Here is a 20199-nt window from a genome sequence, read left to right on the forward strand (position 1 = left end):
TTATCTTTGTCACTCAATATGCAATTAGACAATATTACCGACTTGGATGTTGAGGGAAAGAAGGGTGGAGAAGAGTCGAAACGATATGTAAACTATCAAATCGGTGTTTCTAATGGAACATACACAGACTCAGACAAATTATAATCCACTGTTTTATTTTCATTGTTGTTAACCTGTGACAAATATTTTATGAAAGCAAACATTTCAAATACAGCTCTGAAAAATGATGACATTTATGTAATTTTGTTCGAATGTGTAAAAGTGACATTCACACACTGAAGCTGAGTGAAGTCAGTTGAAGCAAAGAAGCAGCATTTGGATAATAAGCGTTGCTGAAGCTCTACTGGGAGCAGCGGTCAGGGTCCAGGGTTTGAGTGACAGGGCTCTGGCCATCCAGACTGGCCTCACAGCTCACGGAGCCCGCCTTCCTCCACTGGTCTGCAGAGAGGCTCAGGGTGCTGCTCCAGCTGTAGTGGCCGTCCCTCCCCAGGACCTCCAGGCTGTCTGACACCCCTGAGGAGCTGCTGCTGCCCCCCACCTTCCAGCCCAGCCTCCAGGCTGAGGGGGAGCCCCCGTTGGCCAGACACAGCAGTGTGGCTTTGCCCTGCAGCAGCTCCCCTCTGGAGGGGGGGAGGACGGTCAGGCTGGGCTGCACCACACCCACTGGAGGAGAGACAGAGAGAGGAGAGGTGGAGAGGAGAGGGAGAGACCAGTGGCACCCAAATGGGAGGGAGGGCAGGGAAACAACAAATGGTACAGCTGCTCATCATTTTGGAAATTAAAACAATGAAGTTTGTTTTACAGTTTCACTCACTGTAACTGCATTTACAGAAACAACAAAAGGACTTAAGTGTAAATATAATCAAGTAAATTCATCAGTGATAAACACTAATAATGACATCAACACATCTGATTTAAGTCCATTAACTGATCCCTTCATTAACTGTGGGAAAATGTAGACACAATTAAGGGAATTACTTGCCAATTATTGCCAATTATTATTAATGACATAAAGTCATTTGTTTGAAAACATCTGCCAATCCATAACTCTTCCCTGCAAATACAAGAAGTGAAAGAATTATCGGTTAATGCAGTTAAAAGTTTCATCTGTGTCTCTTTCACTTCCTTCTCACCACATGTACAATTAATGAAACGTGACAATATATCAGAGGCTCTAATGGACTGAAATAATGTTTAATGGGATTTATCTATTTTAATTGCATTCATGAAACTATTAATTATCAAGATTGCTTTTATATCAGCATAGATGAAAAATTATGAAATCTCAGTTCAACTGATAAAGACTGAAAGTGGCTGGAAATACTTTAAAGCAATCCCCATTATAAATAAAGTATATTTTAAAATGGAGGATTTTTTGTGAAAGTCTAATTTTTTTTTTAAACGGCCTGGGAGATGTTTTTCTCACACTGACTTCACCTTTCACACACACAAAGCCTCAAAAAATACTTAATAATGTAACTATTATAAATGATAAAGAGCAAAAAGTGAAATCATATTTTTCTTTCCATTTTCATACACTATTTGTTAAAAATCAATGTAGTATTTTTGTAGAAATATCAGGTACTTATAGTCAATGACGAGTTTGGTTCCTCCACCAAAAGTCCACCACAGTGATACAAAGTCATTAAGAGACCGTACAAAAACCTCCTGCACATGAAACAAGAATCTGTCCAACTAAAATTCTGCTTTCCCACAACAAAACTGCAAAATCAATAATAGATACATCAATGTTGATTGATGCTTTTTGAAATTATGTGATGAAATAAGAAAATTTAATACAATTTGCTTCAATTTTGTATGAATTACAAAGAAATATAAGTGAAGGTTTTACCCATGAAAAGTTTTTTCATCACAGTTTTTAATCTGTTATAACAATGAGTAAGTTAATTACTTGATGCCAAAATATATATACAAAAAAGATCATCTATTCCAACAGCTTAATAATCATGTTTGATAAAGTATGCCCATGGAAACCAACCACAGATTAAACGGCATATCATACAAACCATAGTGCACTCCACTTTAATCCAGAGCAGTAAATTCAAATTTCCAAATATTCCTGAAACAAGTATTTTTGTAATCTGTATAGACAGTGTGTATCCAAGCAGCATTTCCTGCTGATTTTGTGTCCCACATTGCCTTCAGTCTGTGGAGAGCAGACAGATGATTTCCATAGAGAGGAGGCTTTGCATGGTCAGCTGATCCTCCAGTGAACTGAGAAGGTTTATAGTCGTGTGAGTTCAACACTGCAGGACTCACATGTGTCAGTCAACACAGCACAAAGCACAAGCAGCATGACTCTCCTCAGCATGTTCATCTGGACGCTGGCCTGCTGCTGCTTCACAGGTTGATTCACTCAGCAAAATATCACACATGCTGGACTGTCTTTTCTGTCATTGATTTGTGCTGATAAATGAAGCTTTTGTTTTTGTCTGCAGGATCCAGCAGTCAGGTGACTGTGACTCAGCCTCCAGTGGTGACATTTACTCCAGGATCCACTGTCAGCCTGTCCTGTAGAACCAACACAGCAGTTTACAGATACTCTGATGGAGATGAGGGTTTTTTTTGGTATCAGCAGAAATCTGGAGAAACTCCTAAGCTCTTAATAAAATATGTGAAAACACTTATGTCAGGAACACCATCTCGGTTCAGTGGCAGTGGAAGTGGGACTGACTTCACTTTGACCATCAGTGGAGTCCAGGCTGAAGATGCAGCAGTTTACTACTGTAAGAGTCGCCACAGTGGCCCAGTGTTCACACAGTGATAGAGAGCTGTACAAAAACCTCCCTCAGTCAGACTGCATAAACACTGACTTGTTAGAGCAGGAAGTGACTGCAGCTGCTGAAGGGGAAGACACTCTGACACAGACCACTGAACACAGAGCTGAGTCTGACCTGCAGCCTCAACAAGAATCACCATTTTATTTCCCTCAGTATAAACCTTTATTACAGACATATTTCCTAATCCACAACCATTTAGCACATCAACCTCATAATGCAACAGAAGTCAAAATGTTATTGTTAACATCACATATTGTCACAGTCACAGTTCTCTCTAAGTTTATAGGAGGCCTACTCACAGTCAAAAATGTGGATTGAATCATTTATTATCACACAAAAAATCACACAATGCAAATTCTGTTCCATTGTTGATTTTTTCCCTGAGGTAAAATTATTTGTAATATTCATCAGTCGGGGCCCATATTCCCACTGAATGTGTTTCCACTTCCAGTAGCAGAGAAAAGCAAAACAGAGAAATGGCTGAGGCTCTACTTTGATAAACACACTTTGTTTCCTTCATGTCCATCCAGTTGATGTAAGTTGATGAGCTGAGGCTGTGTGGAGAGGTTTGCTGCTTGGCCTCAGGCTGAGCCGCCCTGGTCTGTCTGCAGGGAGAGAAGCTAAAGACGCCGCTCAGAGGACGACTGGCCATCTGGAGCGGCTGGTCCACCTGTGGCCGAGGGTCAGCCCGGTTACACCAGAACACACATTTCTAATGATTTCCAATAATTAGTAATGAATTCCATCTATTTTTATGGGGAATTTATCCCCTTAAATAAAATTGTGGTATGGCCAGCAAGGGGCACACTGAATCAGGTTATAGGCAAACAGTAACACAGACAAGAATGGAGAACAAAAAAAAGGAAGAAAGAAAAAAAAGAAATGAAAAGAAAAGGGAAAAAGTAGAACAGCAAGGGAAAATATTAATATGGGATATTTAAAAGATCAACAAATTCAAGGGAGGGATGAGCTCTCACTCCACCACACCTCTTCTTCCTTTTCTGTTTCACAAGAACAGGTGTGTTTGCTTTCTTCCCATGGTTTTTGCATGACTTTGATGCATCAGTGCTCAGCAGAGTTTAAATGCTCACTGTAGGTCTCAGTGAATGTGAACTGTTTTCATGCACTCACACCTAAAACTGCATCAGGAGGATGTTGCCAATAGCTCTGCTTGTCATGTTGGCTTTCCTGAGTCAGGGTGAGAAAATTTCAAAATAATATTACTCAGTTTGAACATAACTAATATTACTCAGTTAATCTGAATTTTTGCTCTGTGTTGTTGGTGATGAAATATTTGTTGTCAAGACTAACATTTCGCATTTTATTTCAGTGTCGTCTGCCAACAACTTTCTGACTCAGCCTGACAAATCCAAGTCTGTGAGTCTTGGAGGGACTGTGTCCATCAGCGCCACAGGGAGTTCAAATATCGGTGCTGATCTCAGCTGGTACCTTCAGAAACCCGGACAGGCTACCAAACTTCTGATATACAAAGCATCAACTCTAAACTCAGGAACTCCATCCAGATTCAGAGGCAGTAGATCTGGTTCCAGCTACACCTTAACCATCAGTGGTGTTCAGGCTGAAGATGCTGGAGATTACTACTGTTTTGGTGCTCATGGTGGTGGAGTGTTCACACGGTGATTTTGAGTCGTACAAAAACCTCCCTCAGTTTGTGTGCATTGAAAACGGCCACTGCAGGTGCTGAGGCTGAGGGAAGAGACTGTGATGTGGAGAACTGGTCCAATGAACACAGCACTCTGGCCCTGGCACACAAGTGTCATCAAGCATGAACACACTGACTCTACATGATACTGAAACACACTGAGAGACACTTTCCAGAACATCCCCGGAAAAATTAAACTTTTCATGAGCGTATGGGTGGGGTTTGACCCTTCTTCGTCATTTAAAATCAACTAAAAAATAGTATATTTGTTATGAAATATTAAAGCAGTAGAATCCTGACATGGATGAAGAAGGAAAGAGCGGTGGGTAAGCACAGATATGACCTTACTATTATTGAGTGGGTGACTCTAATAATAAAGAAATTAGGAAATAGACACAGATTTGTCACATTTGACTGTAGGACTATGATAAATATTAAATGATAGAAAGTGAGTATTTTCTGTTGGAATGAAACATTTCAAGTATAGGTCAGTTCGAAAGTTTATGAATTTAGTAAATCCTAAATTCAAAATATTTCCTCAGCAAGTATCTTTATTATCCAAAAATTGTATAGATGGTGTGTAACTAAACAGTATTTCCTGCTGATTTTGTGTCCCACATTGCCTTGAGTCTGTGGAGAGCAGACAGATGATTTCCATAGAGAGGAGGCTTTGCATGGTCAGCTGATCCTCCAGTGAACTGAGAAGGTTTATAGTCGTGTGAGTTCAACACTGCAGGACTCACATGTGTCAGTCAACACAGCACAAAGCACAAGCAGCATGACTCTCATCAGCATCTTCATCTGGACGCTGGCCTGCTGCTGCTTCACAGGTTGATTGACTCAGCAAAATATCAGCCATGCTGGACTGTGTTTTCTGTCATTGATTTGTGCTGATAAATGAAGCTTTTATTTTTGTCTGCAGGATCCAGCAGTCAGATGACTGTGACTCAGCCTCCAGTGGTGACATTTACTCCAGGATCCGCTGTCACCCTGTCTTGTAAAACCAACACAGCAGTTCACACATATTCTGATGGAGATGAGGGGCTTTTCTGGTATCAGCAGAAATCTGGAGAAACTCCTAAGCTCTTAATAACATTTGTGAAAACACGTGAATCAGGAACACCAGCTCGGTTCAGTGGCAGTGGAAGAAGGACTGACTTCACTTTGACCATCAGTGGAGTCCAGGCTGAAGATGCAGCAGTTTACTACTGTCAGAGTCACCACACTGGCAATGTGTTCACACAGTGATAGAGAGCCGTACAAAAACCTCCCTCAGTCAGACTGCATAGACACTGACTTGTTAGAGCAGGAAGTGACTGCAGCTGCTGAAGGGGAAGAGACTCTGACACAGACCACTGAACACAGAGCTGAGTCTGACCTGCAGCCTCAACCAGCATCACCAGTATATTTCGAAAAATATATATATACATTGCATTATCTGCAATTATTTATTGAAACTGAGTGCTATAGGCAAGAAAAAAATCCTTGAGTCCATAATTTCAACCTTATGATGTCAGCATATAAAATATCTCTTATATTACATCACATATTTGGCTCACAGTTCTCTTAGTTGATGTGAGGCCTACTCAAAGACACAAATATGGATTGAATCATTTATTATTATGAAAATCACACAATGTGAATTATGTTTCATTGTTGATTTTTCCTTTGAGGTAAAATTGTCTGTAATATTTATCAGTCAGTGCCCATATTCCCACTGCATGTGTTTCCACTTCCAGTTCCAGAAAAAGCAAAACAGAGAAATGGCTGAGCCTCTACTTTGATAAACACACTTTGTTTCCTTCATGTCCATCCAGTTGATGTAAGTTGATGAGCTGAGGCTGTGTGGAGAGGTTTGCTGCTTGGCCTCAGGCTGAGCCGCCCTGGTCTGTCTGCAGGGAGAGAAGCTAAAGACGCAGCTCAGAGGACGACTGGCCATCTGGAGCGGCTGGTCCACCTGTGGCCGAGGGTCAGCCCAGTTACACCAGAACACACATTTCTAATCATTTTCAGTAATTAGTGATGAAATTTGATCTTTTATGGTGAGTTAACCCCCACAAATAAAACTGGGGCCAGCAGGAGATGCACTGAATTGGGTTATTGGCATACAGTAACATGGACAAGAATGGAGAACAAGAATAAAAGAAAAGATAAAAAGTAGAACAGCAAGGGAAAATTTTAATATGGGATATTTAAAAGATCAACAAATTGCTGGGAGGGATGAGCTCTCACTCCACCACACCTCTTCTTCCTTTTCTGTTTCACAAGAACAGATGTGTGTTTGCTTTCTTCCCATGGATTTTGCATGACTTTGATGCATCAGTGCTCAGCAGAGTTTAAATGCTCACTGTAGGTCTCAGTGAATCTGAAGTGTTTTCATGCACTCACACCTAAAACTGCATCAGGATGATGTTGCCAGTAGCTCTGCTTGTCATGTTGGCTTTCCTGAGTCAGGGTGAGAACATTTCAACATCTATCTAATATTACTCAGTTAAAATGACCTGTTGCTCTGTGTTGTTGGTGATGAAATATTTGTTGCTGTGTCTAACATTTCAAAATTTTATTTCAGAGTCTTCTGCAAACAACTTTCTGACTCAGCCTGACAAATCCAAGTCTGTGAGTCTTGGAGGGACTGTGTCCATCAGCGCCACAGGGAGTTCAAATATTGGTAATGATCTCAGCTGGTACCTTCTGAAACCCGGAGAGGCTCCTAAACTTCTGATATACAAAGCATCAACTCTAAACTCAGGAACTCCATCCAGATTCAGAGGCAGCAGCTCTGGTTCCAGCTACACCTTAACCATCAGTGGTGTTCAGGCTGAAGATGCTGGAGATTATTTCTGTCTTGGCTATCATGGTAGCAGTGGTTACACACAGTGATTTCGAGTCGTACAAAAACCTCCCTCAGTTTGTGTGCATTGAAAACGGCCTGCTGCAGGTGCTGAGGCTGAGGGAAGAGACTGTGATGTGGAGAACTGGTCCACTGAACACAGCACTCTGGCCCTGGCACACAAGTGTCATCAAGCATGAACACACACTGACTCTACATGATACTGAAACACACTGAAGCACACATTTTGAACATGCAGCTGGAACATCCCCTGCAAAACTAAACTTCTCATAAAAGCACTGATGAGGTTTGACTCATCTTAGACTCCAGAAGCAGATGTTGAACAGGTTTTGTGCTGATGTTTCATTGTATCTTAAAGTGTAAAATGAAACAAATAAGTTTAAACATATTTTTCACTCAGTATGCAAATAGACAGTATTACTGACTTGGATGTTGAAGGAAAGCTGGGGAAGAGTAGATATGATACTGGGACTACCAAAGTGGTGTTTCTAATAAATTAATAATAATGACATATACAGACAACAACTCAATATAATCCACTCTTTTATTTTCATGGTTATAATTCTGTGACAAATATTTTATGAAAGCAAACATTTCAAATACAGCTCTGAAAAATGATGACATTTATGTAATTTTGTTCGAATGTGTAAAAGTGACATTCACACACTGAAGCTGAGTGAAGTCAGTTGAAGCAAAGAAGCAGCATTTGGATAATAAGCGTTGCTGAAGCTCTACTGGGAGCAGCGGTCAGGGTCCAGGGTTTGAGTGACAGGGCTCTGGCCATCCAGACTGGCCTCACAGCTCACGGAGCCCGCCTTCCTCCACTGGTCTGCAGAGAGGCTCAGGGTGCTGCTCCAGCTGTAGTGGCCGTCCCTCCCCAGGACCTCCAGGCTGTCTGACACCCCTGAGGAGCTGCTGCTGCACCCCACCTTCCAGCCCAGCCTCCAGGCTGAGGGGAAGCCCCCGTTGGCCAGACACAGCAGTGTGGCTTTGCCCTGCTGCAGCTCCCCTCTGGAGGGGGGGAGGACGGTTAGGCTGGGCCGCACCACACCCACTGGAGGAGAGACAGAGAGAGGAGAGGTGGAGAGGAGAGGGAGACACCAGTGGCACCCAAATGGGAGGGAGGACACGGAAACAACAAATGGTACAGCTGTTCATCATTTTGGAAATTAAACCAATGCAGTTTGTTTTACAGTTTCACTCACTGTAACTGCATTTACAGAAACAATGAAAAGATTTAAATGTAAAAATAATCAAGTAAATTCATCAGTGATAAACGCTGATAATGACATCAACACATCTGTTTTAAGTCTGCCACTCCATGAACTGATCCCTGCATTAACTGTGGGAAAATGGAGGTACAATCAAGGGAATTTGTTGATGATTATTAGTAATGACATAAAGTCATTTGTTTGAAAACATCTGCCAATCCATAACTCTTCCCTGCAAATACAAGAAGTGAAAGAATTATCGGTTAATGCAGTTTAAAGTTTCATCTCTGTCTCTTTCACTTCCTCCTCACCACATGTACAATTAACGAAACGTGACAATATATCAGAGGCTCTAATGGACTGAAATAATATTTAATGGGATTCATCAATTTTAAACATTTTCATAAACTATTCATTGTAAATATTGCTTTAATATCAACATAAATGAAAAGTTATGAAATCTTAATTCAGCTGATTAAGTTGAAAATGATCCCCGTGATAAATGATAGATAAAGTATATTTGAAAATGAAGGATTTTTTTCTTTTTTTATAAAAGCTTTTCTCAATGGACATGAACACATTTTTATTCTGACTTTCATCTCACATTTCAGTGAAAACAGTGCAAACACAAATCCTAAAAATAGGTAATAATGAAGCGATTATAAATAATAATGAGCAAAAAATGAAATCCTCTTTTTCTTTCCATTTTCATACACAGTTTGTTTAAAATCAATGTAGTATATTTGTAGAAATATCAGGTACTTACAGTCAATGACAAGTTTGGTTCCTCCTCCAAAAGTGTACCACAGTGATACAAAGTCATTAAGAGGCCGTACAAAAACCTCCTGCACATGAAACAATAATCTGTCCAACTAAAAACTCTACTGTGCTGCAATAAAACTGCAAAATTAATCATAGAGAAAAAAAAAATGTTTTATGGTTTTTGAAATTATGTGATGAAACAAGAAAATTTTATACATTTTGCTTAAATTTTGAATGAATTACAGAAAAAAACAATGAAAGTTTTCCAGATGGCAACTTTTTCATCACAGTTTTTAATCTGTTATAACAATAAGTAAGTTAATTACATGATGCCAAATTACAGATTAAAACAGTTTGGAAAAAATCATCTATTTCAACACTATGATAATCATGTTTGCAAAATATGCCCATGTAAACCAACCACAGATTAAAAGGCATATCATACAAACCACAGTGCATACCACTTTAATCCAGAGCAGTAAATCCAAATTTCCAAATATTCCTGAAACAAGTATTTTTACAATCCAATAATTGTATAGATGGTGTGTATCTAAGCAGTATATCCTGCTGATTTTGTGTCCCACATTGCCTTGAGTCTGTGGAGAGCAGACAGATGATTTCCATAGAGAGGAGGCTTTGCATGGTCAGCTGATCCTCCAGTGAACTGAGAAGGTTTATAGTCGTGTGAGTTCAACACTGCAGGACTCACATGTGTCAGTCAACACAGCACAAAGCACAAGCAGCATGACTCTCATCAGCATCTTCATCTGGACACTGGCCTGCTGCTGCTTCACAGGTTGATTGACTCAGCAAAATATCAGCCATGCTGGACTGTGTTTTGTGTCATTGATTTGTGCTGATAAATGAAGCTTTTGTTTTTGTCTGCAGGATCCAGCAGTCAGGTGACTGTGACTCAGCCTCCAGTGGTGAAATCTACTCCAGGATCCACTGTCACCCTGTCCTGTAAAACCAACCCAAAGGCTTATACTTGGTCAGATGGAGATTTTGGAATAGGCTGGTATCAGATAAAATCTGGAGAAGTTCCCAAACTCCTGATCTACTATGGCCGAAAGACTGCAAGTGGTATTCCCTCTAGATTCACTGGCAGTGGAGACGGTGTTAATCCTGTTTTGACCATCAGTGGAGCCCAGGCTGAAGATGCAGCAGTTTATTACTGTCAGAGTTTCCATGATGGCCCAGTGTTCACACAGTGATAAAGGGCCGTACAAAAACCTCCCTCAGTCAGACTGCATAGACACTGACTTGTTAGAGCAGGAAGTGACTGCAGCTGCTGAAGGGGAAGAGACTCTGACACAGACCACTGAACACAGAGCTGAGTCTGACCTGCAGCCTCAACCAGCATCACCAGTATATTATTAAAAATAGATAAATACATTTCATTATCCACAATGATTTAGAAAAATTGTTTGCCATTAGCCAAAATAATAATAATAAAAATCCTTGAGTCCATTATGTCAACCTTATAATGTCAGCAGAAGTCAAAATATCTCTTATATCACATCACATATTTGGCTCACAGTTCTCGTGGTTGATGTGAGGCCTACTTACAGTCACAGATGTCGACTGAATCATTTATTATCATGAAAATCACACATTGTGAATTCTGTGTTATTGTCTGTTTTGCCTCTGAGGTAAAATTGTCTGTAATATTTATCAGTCAGGGCCCATATTCCCACTGCACGTGTTTCCACTTCCAGTAGCAGAAAAAGCAAAAGAGAGAAATGGCTGAGGCTCTACTTTGACAAACACACGTTGTTTCCTTCATGTCCATCCAGTTGATGTAAGTTGATGAGCTGAGGCTGTGTGGAGAGGTTTACTGCTTGGCGTCAGGCTGAGCCGCCCTGGTCTGTCTGCAGGGAGAGAAGCTAAAGACACAGCTCAGAGGACGACTGGCCATCTGGAGCGGCTGGTCCACCTGTGGCCGAGGGTCAGCCCAGTTACACCAGAACACACATTTCTAATCATTTTCAATAATTAGTAACGAATTCCATCTATTATTTTTTATGGGGAATTTAGCCCCTTAAATAAAATTGTGGTATGGCCAGCAAGGGGCGCGCTAAATCAGGTTATAGGCATACGATAACACGGACAAGAATGGAGAACAAAAAAAAAAAAAAGAAAGAAAGAAAGAAAAGAGAAAAAGTAGAACAGCAAGGGGAAATTTGAATATGGGATATTTAAAAGAACAACAAATTCAAGGGAGGGATGAGCTCTCACTCCACCACACCTCTTCTTCCTTTTCTGTTTCACAAGAACAGGTGTGTTTGCTTCCTTCCCATGGATTTTGCATGATTTTGATGCATCAGTGCTCAGCAGAGTTTAAATGCTCACTGTAGGTCTCAGTGAATGTGAACTGTTTTCATGCACTCACACCTAAAACTGCATCAGGATGATGTTGCCAATAGCTGTGCTTGTCATGTTGGGTTTCCTGAGTCAGGGTGAGAAATTTCAACATCTATCTAATATTATTCAGTTAATATGAACTGCTGCTCTGTGTTGTTGGCGATGAAATATTTCTTGTTGAGACTAACTTTTAACATTTTATTTCAGAGTCTTCTGCCAACAACTTTCTGTCTCAGCCTGACAAATCCAAGTCTGTGAGTCTTGGAGGGACTGTGTCCATCAGCGCCACAGGGAGTTCAAATATCGGTTCTGATCTCAGCTGGTACCTTCAGAAACCAGGACAGGCTCCCAAACTTCTGATATACACAGCATCAACTCTAAACTCAGGAACTCCATCCAGATTCAGAGGCAGTAGATCTGGTTCCAGCTACACCTTAACCATCAGTGGAGTTCATGCTGAAGATGTTGGAGATTACTACTGTCTTGGCGATCATGGTAGCAGTGGTAACACACGGTTCACACAGTGATTTTGAGTCATACAAAAACCTCCCTCAATTTGTGTGCATTGAAAACGGCCTGCTGCAGGTGCTGAGGCTGAGGGAAGAGACTGTGATGTGGAGAACTGGTCCACTGAGCACAGCACTCTGGCCCTGGCACACAAGTGTCATCAAGCATGAACACACACTGACTCTACATGATACTGAAACACACTGAGAGACACTTTTGAACATGCAGCTGCAACATCCCCTGTAAAACTAAACTTCTCGTGAAAGCAAAGTGAGGTTTGACCCATCTTAGACTCTAGCACTGATGTTTTGTAGCATTTAAAAGGTTTTCATGCTAAATGTCATGAATTAGTTTAAACAATTATATTTGTCACTCAATATGCAATTAGGATATTAATGACTTGGACGTTGAAGGAAAGAAGGGTGGGGAAGAATAGATACGATATGTCAGCTATCAAATGGGTGTTTCTAATGAATTCATAATAATGAAATACACAGAAAACAATTCTTTATAATCCACTCTTTTATTTTCATTGTTGTTATCCTGTGACAAATATTTTATGAAAGCAAACAGACATTTCAAATACAGCCCTTAAAAATGATGAAATTGATGTATTTTTGTTTAACTATATAAAAGTGACATTCACACACTGAAGCTAAGTGAAATCAGTTGAAGCAAAGAAGCAGCATTTGGATAAGAAGCGTTGCTGAAGCTCTACTGGGAGCAGCGGTCAGGGTCCAGGGTTTGAGTGACAGGGCTCTGGCCATTCAGACTGGCCTCACAGCTCACGGAGCCTGCCTTCCTCCACTGGTCTGCAGAGAGGCTCAGGGTGCTGCTCCAGCTGTAGTGGCCGTCCCTCCCCAGGACCTCCAGGCTGTCTGACACCCCTGAGGAGCTGCTGCTGCCCCCCACCTTCCAGCTCAGCCTCCAGGCTGAGGGGAAGCCCCCGTTGGCCAGACACAGCAGTGTGGCTTTGCCCTGCTGCAGCTCCCCTCTGGAGGGGGGGAGGATGGTCAGGCTGGGCCGCACCACACCCACTGGAGGAGAGACAGAGAGAGGAGAGGTGGAGAGGAGAGGGAGAGACCAGTGGCACCCAAATGGGAGGGAGGGCATGGAAACAACAAATGGTACAGCAGCTCATTATTTTGGAAATTAAAACAATGCAGTTTGTTTTTTACAACTTCATTCACTGTAACTGCATTTAGAGAAACACTGAAAGGATTTAAATGTAAATATAATCAAGTAAATTCATCAGTGATAAACGCTAATAATGACATCAACACATCTGTTTTAAGTCTGCCACTCCATTAACTGATCCCTGCATTAAATGTGGGAAAATGTAGATACAGCAAAGGGAATTAGTTGATCATTATTATTAAAATTTTAAAGCCATTTGTTTTTAAAACATCTGCCAATCCATAACTCTTCCCTGTAAATACAAGAAGTGAAAGAATTATCGGTTAATGCAGTTTAAAGTTTCATCTCTGTCTCTTTCACTTCCTTCTCACCACATGTACAATTAATGAAATGTTACAATATATCAGAGGCTCTAACGGACTGAAATAACATTTTGTGTGATTTATCTATTTTAAAGACATCCATGAAGCTATTCATTGTAAATATTGCTTTAAAATCAACATAGATGAAAAGTTATGAAATCTCAATTCAACTGATAAAGACTGAAAGCAGCTGAAAAAAACTTAAAAAAAAAAAAAAAATCCCTATGATAAATAAAGTATATTTGAAAATGGAGGATTTTTTAAAAATTTTTATTTCTCTGTTTTTCTCAGTGGCGTGGGAGTTTTTTTTTTTTTTTGACTCTCACCTCACATTTCAGTGAAAACAGTGCAAACACAAATCCTCAAAAAATAAATAATAATAAAACTATTATAAATGATAACGAGCAAAAAGTGAAATCACCATTTTCTTTCCATTTTCATAAAGAATTTGTTTAAAATTGATGTAGTAGTTTTGCAGAAATATCAGGTACTTACAGTCAACGATGAGTTTGGTTCCTCCACCAAAAGTCAACCAGAGTGATACAAACTCATTAAGAGGCCGTACAAAAACCTCCTGCACATGAAACAAGAATCTGTCCAACTAAAAACTCTGCTTTGAAACAACAAAACTGCAAAATTAATTATAGATAGATAAATGTTGATTGATGCTTTTTGAAATTATGTAATGAAACAAGAAAATTTTATAGATTTTTTCAATTCTGCATGAATTACACAGAAATAACAGTGAAAGTTTTTCCATCAGTTTTCATCTGTTATAAAAATGAGTAAGATAATTAGTTGATGCCAAATTTTAGATTAAAAGATTGTTTTTTTTTTTGTTGTTGTTTTTTTTTGTTTTAAAAATCATCTATTCCAACAGCTTAATAATCATATGTGAAAAATATGCCCATGTAAACCAACCACAGATTTAAAAGTCATGTCATACAAACCACAGTGCATACCACTTTAATCCAGAGCAGTAAATCCAAATTTCCAAATATTCCTGAAACATGTATTTTTATAATCCCATAAGTGCATAGATAGTGTGTATCCAAGCAGTATTTCCTGCTGATTTTGTGTCCCACATTGCCTTGAGTCTGTGGAGAGCAGACAGATGATTTCCATAGAGAGGAGGCTTTGCATGGTCAGCTGATCCTCCAGTGAACTGAGAAGGTTTATAGTCCTGTGGGTTCAACACTGCAGGACTCACATGTGTCAGTCAACACAGCACAAAGCACAAGCAGCATGACTCTCATCAGCATCTTCATCTGGACGCTGGCCTGCTGCTGCTTCACAGGTTGATTTACTCAGCAAAATATCACACATGCTGGACTGTCTTTTCTGTCATTGATTTGTGCTGATAAATGAAGCTTTTGTTTTTGTCTGCAGGATCCAGCAGTCAGATGACTGTGACTCAGCCTCCAGTGGTGACATTTACTCCAGGATCCACTGTCACCCTGTCCTGCAGAACCAACACGGCAGTTCTCACATTTGATGATGGAGATGAGGCACTTTACTGGTATCAACAGAAATCTGGAGAGGCTCCAAAGCTCTTAATAAAATGGGTGAAAACACTTGTGTCAGGAACACCAGCTCGGTTTAGTGGCAGTGGAAGAAGGACTGACTTCACTTTGACCATCAGTAGAGTTCAGGCTGAAGATGCAGCAGTTTATTACTGTAAGAGTGTCCACACAACTGAAGGATACACACAGTGATAGAGAGCCGTACAAAAACCTCCCTCAGTCAGACTGCATAGACACTGACTTGTTAGAGTGGGAACTGACTGCAGCTACTGTAGGGGAAGAGACTCTGACACAGACCACTGAACACAGAGCTGAGTCTGACCTGCAGCCTCAACAAGCATCACCACTATAGTGCCACAAATTAATCACATCATTTTAAAATGGTTGAGCACAATTATGCAAACTCAGAATTATCAGAGAACATAATTTTTGCGCTTTGAAAGCACAGGGGCCTTTAAAAAAATGTTTTGCTTGACGTCATATTGTGCAGCACTATTTTGTAGTTTGTTTTTGACAAGTTTAATAACAGATAACTTATTATGTCAAAACAAGGCAGGGTTTAAAGCAATAACCCTATAAGCAGCTGAAACAATGTTTATACCCACTTACAGAATATTTATCTACTCATCCACAAAATCCCCTTTCAAAGCTGCTGTTAGCAACCATTTTCTTCTCGCTAGAGGGCGCTCTTGACCTAACATTGGATTGCAAACTTAAGTCCAATTTGCATGTCACCAAGCCAGCCATCAAATCCAACTCTTTGCAGTCCTGCAGCAGGGGTAATTTGCTTACAGTCAGCATCAGTGCACATTTTACGCATGGTGCCCAGTCTTGTTAGCTCTGATGTCTCGTCCAACACAGAAACACAGTCGCACTGAGGACTGAGTCCACCACCAGCAGGCCATGCAAAACCCCCAAAGACTCATAAAGTGATTATGCACCGCCAGCAAAATCCCACCGATGTTTCCGCCTTCCTTGAAGAAGTAATTTTTTTGCGAATCGCGGAAGCCAACTTTAATCCCACCGTCATAAACACACTGTCGAGCTTCCGTAGCTAAACTGTTCTCCTTTTTCGCCAGCCACAGCACACACACAAAAATGACTGATAGAAGAAGAAGAACCTTAAAAATAGTCCTTCAGATCACCTGTCAGCTTCTGTGGGTAAGATTAAAAGTTTGGTTTGTACCCGTACATTTCCCTACCATGTGTTGTTAGGATAGGTGCTGTAATGTTTTTTGTTTGTTTGTTTGTTTTTATGATCATGGAACACATTTTGCAGTTAAGTAATGATCACAAACTACGCAAAACGGGATTACAAAAACATATAATTTGGTCTCCCTTGTGGTTTTGTGTTTTATTGTCTACAGTTGGCACAACTCACATGACCCATTCCAGGTCTGTGGTGTGCGCGCATGTGCGGCTTTCTCTCTTGCGTCTTATGTGTATGTGTGTGCACGCGCCCGTGCGTGTGCTCAGGCTCTTAATAGACATGCAGCCAGCTCGCACTTTTCATTTTAAGGAAGTATGAACACAACACAGTGGAATGCAGAAGCTCACACACAAAGTCACAAGCCTGAAGGGTGGCACGGATTTCACAGGCCAAGGCTGCACTTCATTGTTATATTTGACACAAAATCATGAAATATATAAAAGACAACCAGAATTTTTGCATATGTACTGTAATTTGACTAACTATCCTAATCCTTTTGATGTCAGCAGGCCTGTGCCAAAAGCTCAGTTTGAATATTTGCCTGAAAACATGGAGATTATCCTGCAATAGACTATTTGACTAAACATTTTGAATAAGCGCTGGGCCATTGTTTGCTACATAAAATTAATATCCTCTTCATCCTGTTTCAATTACCATTTGGGTCACTATCTGATCTGCATAGTTTGTACATCATGTTACAAAATAAATGAGAGATTAACATTTTTCCTGAGTGTGGGTCATATTGAACTTCATCTGATTCTTATTTTATCAGCACAGTTTTTGCACAGGCTATATTTGAATATTTAGCCTACCTCTGTGAGATAAAATTGATAATATGACCAGATGAAACAATCAAAGTTATATAATCCCATTCTGGACAACTAGAATACACTCTGCTCTCTGTGACAAGTATCAATACAACCTTTTAGATATTGGTCAACCTCTTCAGCTCACCCTTTATTGGAAACCCTCTCTAAAACAATGAGGACCAGTTTCTATTTGAGGACTGTCAAAGAGGGGCAATTATAGCAGATCAGTGTTTCCTGAGACCTTAGATGTAGTTATCTAACCAAGCCAGGGGTAATGTTATTTGGGTGTTTTTGGTCTGTGGTATGGGACACGGAGCTAAACACAGGTCACACACGCACACACACACACACACACAACACACTCATAATGTGCCGTCTGTCTGTTTCTTTTCCCAGCTGGTGGGCTTGATGGTGGGACTGTGTGGAGTCTATCTCCTCTTGAACTGCACGCAAAACAGCTTATTCTTGTCTCACAGCTACCTCATCCTCCCAGCAATCTTTGCTCTCGTCACCGCTGCATTCCTATTGATCAGCGGCTGCCTTGGCTGCTGGGTGTCCACAAGAGAATCTGCCTTCCTACAGGGACTGGTAAGACTGTGTGTGTGTATTAGTGTATCTGCATATAAATGTGGGTACCTGTGTGTGCATCAGTGTTTGTGCTTAATGAAATATCTTCCTCTGCAGTTTGTTTTTCTGCTGGTTGTGGTACTTTGTCTGGAGAGCACGGCAACAGCTCTGGCCTTTTTCCACACTAGAAAGGTACACAGGTTGCACCCAAAGGTTCATGACCACTGGTTAACTCTAATCAGATCATTCTGGAAAAAAAACTGTGTGTTTACTTTGTGTGTATTATATTCCCCCACTGTTTAGCTGCATTCAGAGGTTGCTCCCCTCCGAGGAGTGTTTCAAAGATACACGGCCAGCAGCCAGGACCCCGAATCTCGAGCTGTGGATGCTGCACAAGAAGAGGTGTGAGAGTCTGTGTGTGTGTGTGTGTGTGTGTGTGTGTGTGTGTGTGTGTGTATGTGTGTGAGCATGTGACTCTGTCTATGTCCATCATTGTGCCTTAAATTTTGGCTTACAACTATACAACCAACAGCATGGAAAGTGTTGAGGAATGAAATATTTGCACAAGTCTGTCTACTTTGTCTATATCACACATGATGCTTCACATACCTTCAGTAGTTGCAAACACAAAAACACATATTGCCATCCAAGTAACAAGCAATGACGACCGCAATTCAGACAGTATTATTTCCTGTATCTTTAATGCCTATAGAGAACCCTCTGAAAAGACACACAGCAGACATACACAGATGCACAAAAGGACACACACGACCATCAGTTAACTGAGCCATGCATGTAGTCAATAAAAAAATCGGGAGCCACACACCTCAGGCTAGTTTCTTACTGTTGCTGTTCTGTAAAAATTAGTCAGTGATTAAGAAGCCATATCAAAGTTATCAGAAATAACATAACTAAAAGTGAAGATGTTAAAACTTTCTGGTAAAAAAGGATAATGCAAGTAACACACTGCAACACGTGGCTGTAAGTAGCAGAGAAAGCAAAACTTCAACTAAAATGCTTGTCCACAGGAAGTGACACTTAGTCTGAAGAGTTATTTTTGAAGCTCATATTTGATCGCTTGTTTTCAGTCTTGCTGAGATGTTGGTATTGATTCAATGCACTGCGCTCTCATCCCTGTTAGCTGCAGTGCTGTGGTGTCCGTGACTACAGGGACTGGCTGGAAACCCCCTGGTTTAACCGTAGTGGAGGACTTGGAGTTCCTCACAGCTGCTGCAACTCCACCTTCTATTTTTGCAATGGAACCTTGGCCCAGCCATGGAAGCTTTATGGACAGGTAGACCGGGAAATGCAGATTCAGACAGACTCTTGCATGCATGACTGATTGGACCCATTTTTCCTCACTGTCTGTCTGTCTCTCTCTCCCTGTCTTTCTCAGGGCTGCCAGGTGAAGCTGGAGGATACCATACAGTTTGTCTTGAATCTCATCATGTGGTCCTTCCTGCCTGTGGTGCTGGTGGAGGTGGGAAACATAGCGTCTTGGGATTTACTCTACATGCACTGTAGTGTGCACCCTGGAAGATACTATTTCAGGGGAAGCTCTTTATGTTAAGGGCCCCTAAATGAGTCTATATTCTGGATTTGGGGTGTTATCAAAGGAGATTTACGATCCGTTGTAGTGACCTTTTTACTTCTTTGCCAGCCAGTGAATGAAATAATCATAAAAATAAGGTATTTTTTTCTGTTTGCTGTTCAAGAGACAGAAACCCTTCACAGACTGCTTGTCCCATTTTTAGAATTACTGCAGTACAGAGTGCATCTCAGCAGAAATCAATTTTGTATCTGCAGTTAAATTAATGGCACACTGTTGTACTTTGACACTCTGTATTCTAATGCAAACTGGGATAGGGTTGGTTAGGGTTACTTGTTTGACTTTTGTGAAGTTTGTAAAGTTAATATGTAGAGTTCATTCACTTGGTGGTTAACCGGAGTCCCTCTCTTCTTTATCTCTTTTTCTTCTCATGCAGATATTTGGCTTTGTGACTGTGGCCCACCTGATGAAAGACCAACCCTTACTGCAGTATCACATACTGGGCAGAAGCTAGTAGAGACACTGTGGTAGATAGGCCACTGGTGCAGTATGCACAGATACTACAGAGGAGCTGTTTTTGTCTATGTGCACCCATTTATTAGGGTGCTGGGGGGCAGAATCCTTGACCTTGAAGTGCACACCTCTCAACTAAACCACCACAGCACAATGTCATACCACTACAGCTGAATGAGTGGGACTCCAGTGCACTGATCTTAAAACATGAAACTGCTGCAGATCATAGCAAAGTGTTTGACAAATCTGTTTTGATGGATCATCTTCCTCAGTTTTGTATTAAAATAACGAGCTTTGAATTATAGTGTCGTTTTATTTTAACCGTTTTGACAGCTTAAACCAGTTACTTGTATTGCATCATGATTTCATT

General features: G+C 40.8%; 1 protein-coding gene and 4 gene segments (V, D, J or C); 3 read left to right on the top strand and 2 right to left on the bottom strand.

Moving 5' to 3' along the window:
- Nucleotides 1–238: 238 nt before the first annotated feature.
- On the bottom strand, nt 239–14597 carry LOC115354489 (Ig lambda-3 chain C region-like). The segment is given in 3 exon segments: nt 239–663; nt 14154–14259; nt 14580–14597. Coding segments are annotated over 3 exon segments (447 nt in total).
- LOC115354125 (immunoglobulin lambda variable 3-25-like) lies at nt 9888–10514 on the top strand. The segment is given in 2 exon segments: nt 9888–10084; nt 10177–10514. Coding segments are annotated over 2 exon segments (378 nt in total).
- Nucleotides 12760–13515, bottom strand: LOC115354122 (immunoglobulin lambda constant 6-like). The segment is given in 1 exon segment: nt 12760–13515. A coding segment is annotated over 1 exon segment (399 nt).
- Nucleotides 14598–14832: 235 nt separating the features above from the next.
- On the top strand, nt 14833–15478 carry LOC115354124 (immunoglobulin kappa variable 4-1-like). The segment is given in 2 exon segments: nt 14833–14955; nt 15048–15478. Coding segments are annotated over 2 exon segments (378 nt in total).
- Nucleotides 15479–15973: 495 nt separating this feature from the next.
- Nucleotides 15974–20128, top strand: tspan37 (tetraspanin 37). Of its 2 annotated transcripts, XM_030044318.1 has the most exons (7): nt 15974–16342; nt 17597–17788; nt 17885–17959; nt 18071–18169; nt 18909–19061; nt 19164–19247; nt 19753–20128. In XM_030044318.1, exons 1-7 carry the CDS (start codon nt 16280–16282, stop codon nt 19828–19830), a joined length of 744 nt encoding a protein of 247 aa, XP_029900178.1. In that variant the 5' UTR covers nt 15974–16279; the 3' UTR covers nt 19831–20128. The 2 variants fall into 2 exon arrangements, with proteins under 2 accessions (XP_029900178.1, XP_029900180.1); XM_030044320.1 differs by lacking the exon at nt 17885–17959 and having other exon boundaries at nt 16084–16342.
- The last annotated feature ends 71 nt before the right edge of the window (nt 20129–20199 follow it).

This window comes from Myripristis murdjan, chromosome 22 (genome assembly GCF_902150065.1).
Source record: "Myripristis murdjan chromosome 22, fMyrMur1.1, whole genome shotgun sequence".
NCBI classification, from domain to species: Eukaryota; Metazoa; Chordata; class Actinopteri; order Holocentriformes; family Holocentridae; genus Myripristis; species Myripristis murdjan.

Coding starts and splice junctions, on each gene's coding strand:
- tspan37 (XM_030044318.1), top strand. CDS start 16,280: ATGACTGATAGAAGAAGAAGAACCTTAAAAATAGTCCTTCAGATCACC. Junction 16,343..17,596: donor TCACCTGTCAGCTTCTGTGG/GTAAGATTAAAA, acceptor TTCTTTTCCCAG/CTGGTGGGCTTGATGGTGGG. Junction 17,789..17,884: donor CTGCCTTCCTACAGGGACTG/GTAAGACTGTGT, acceptor CTTCCTCTGCAG/TTTGTTTTTCTGCTGGTTGT.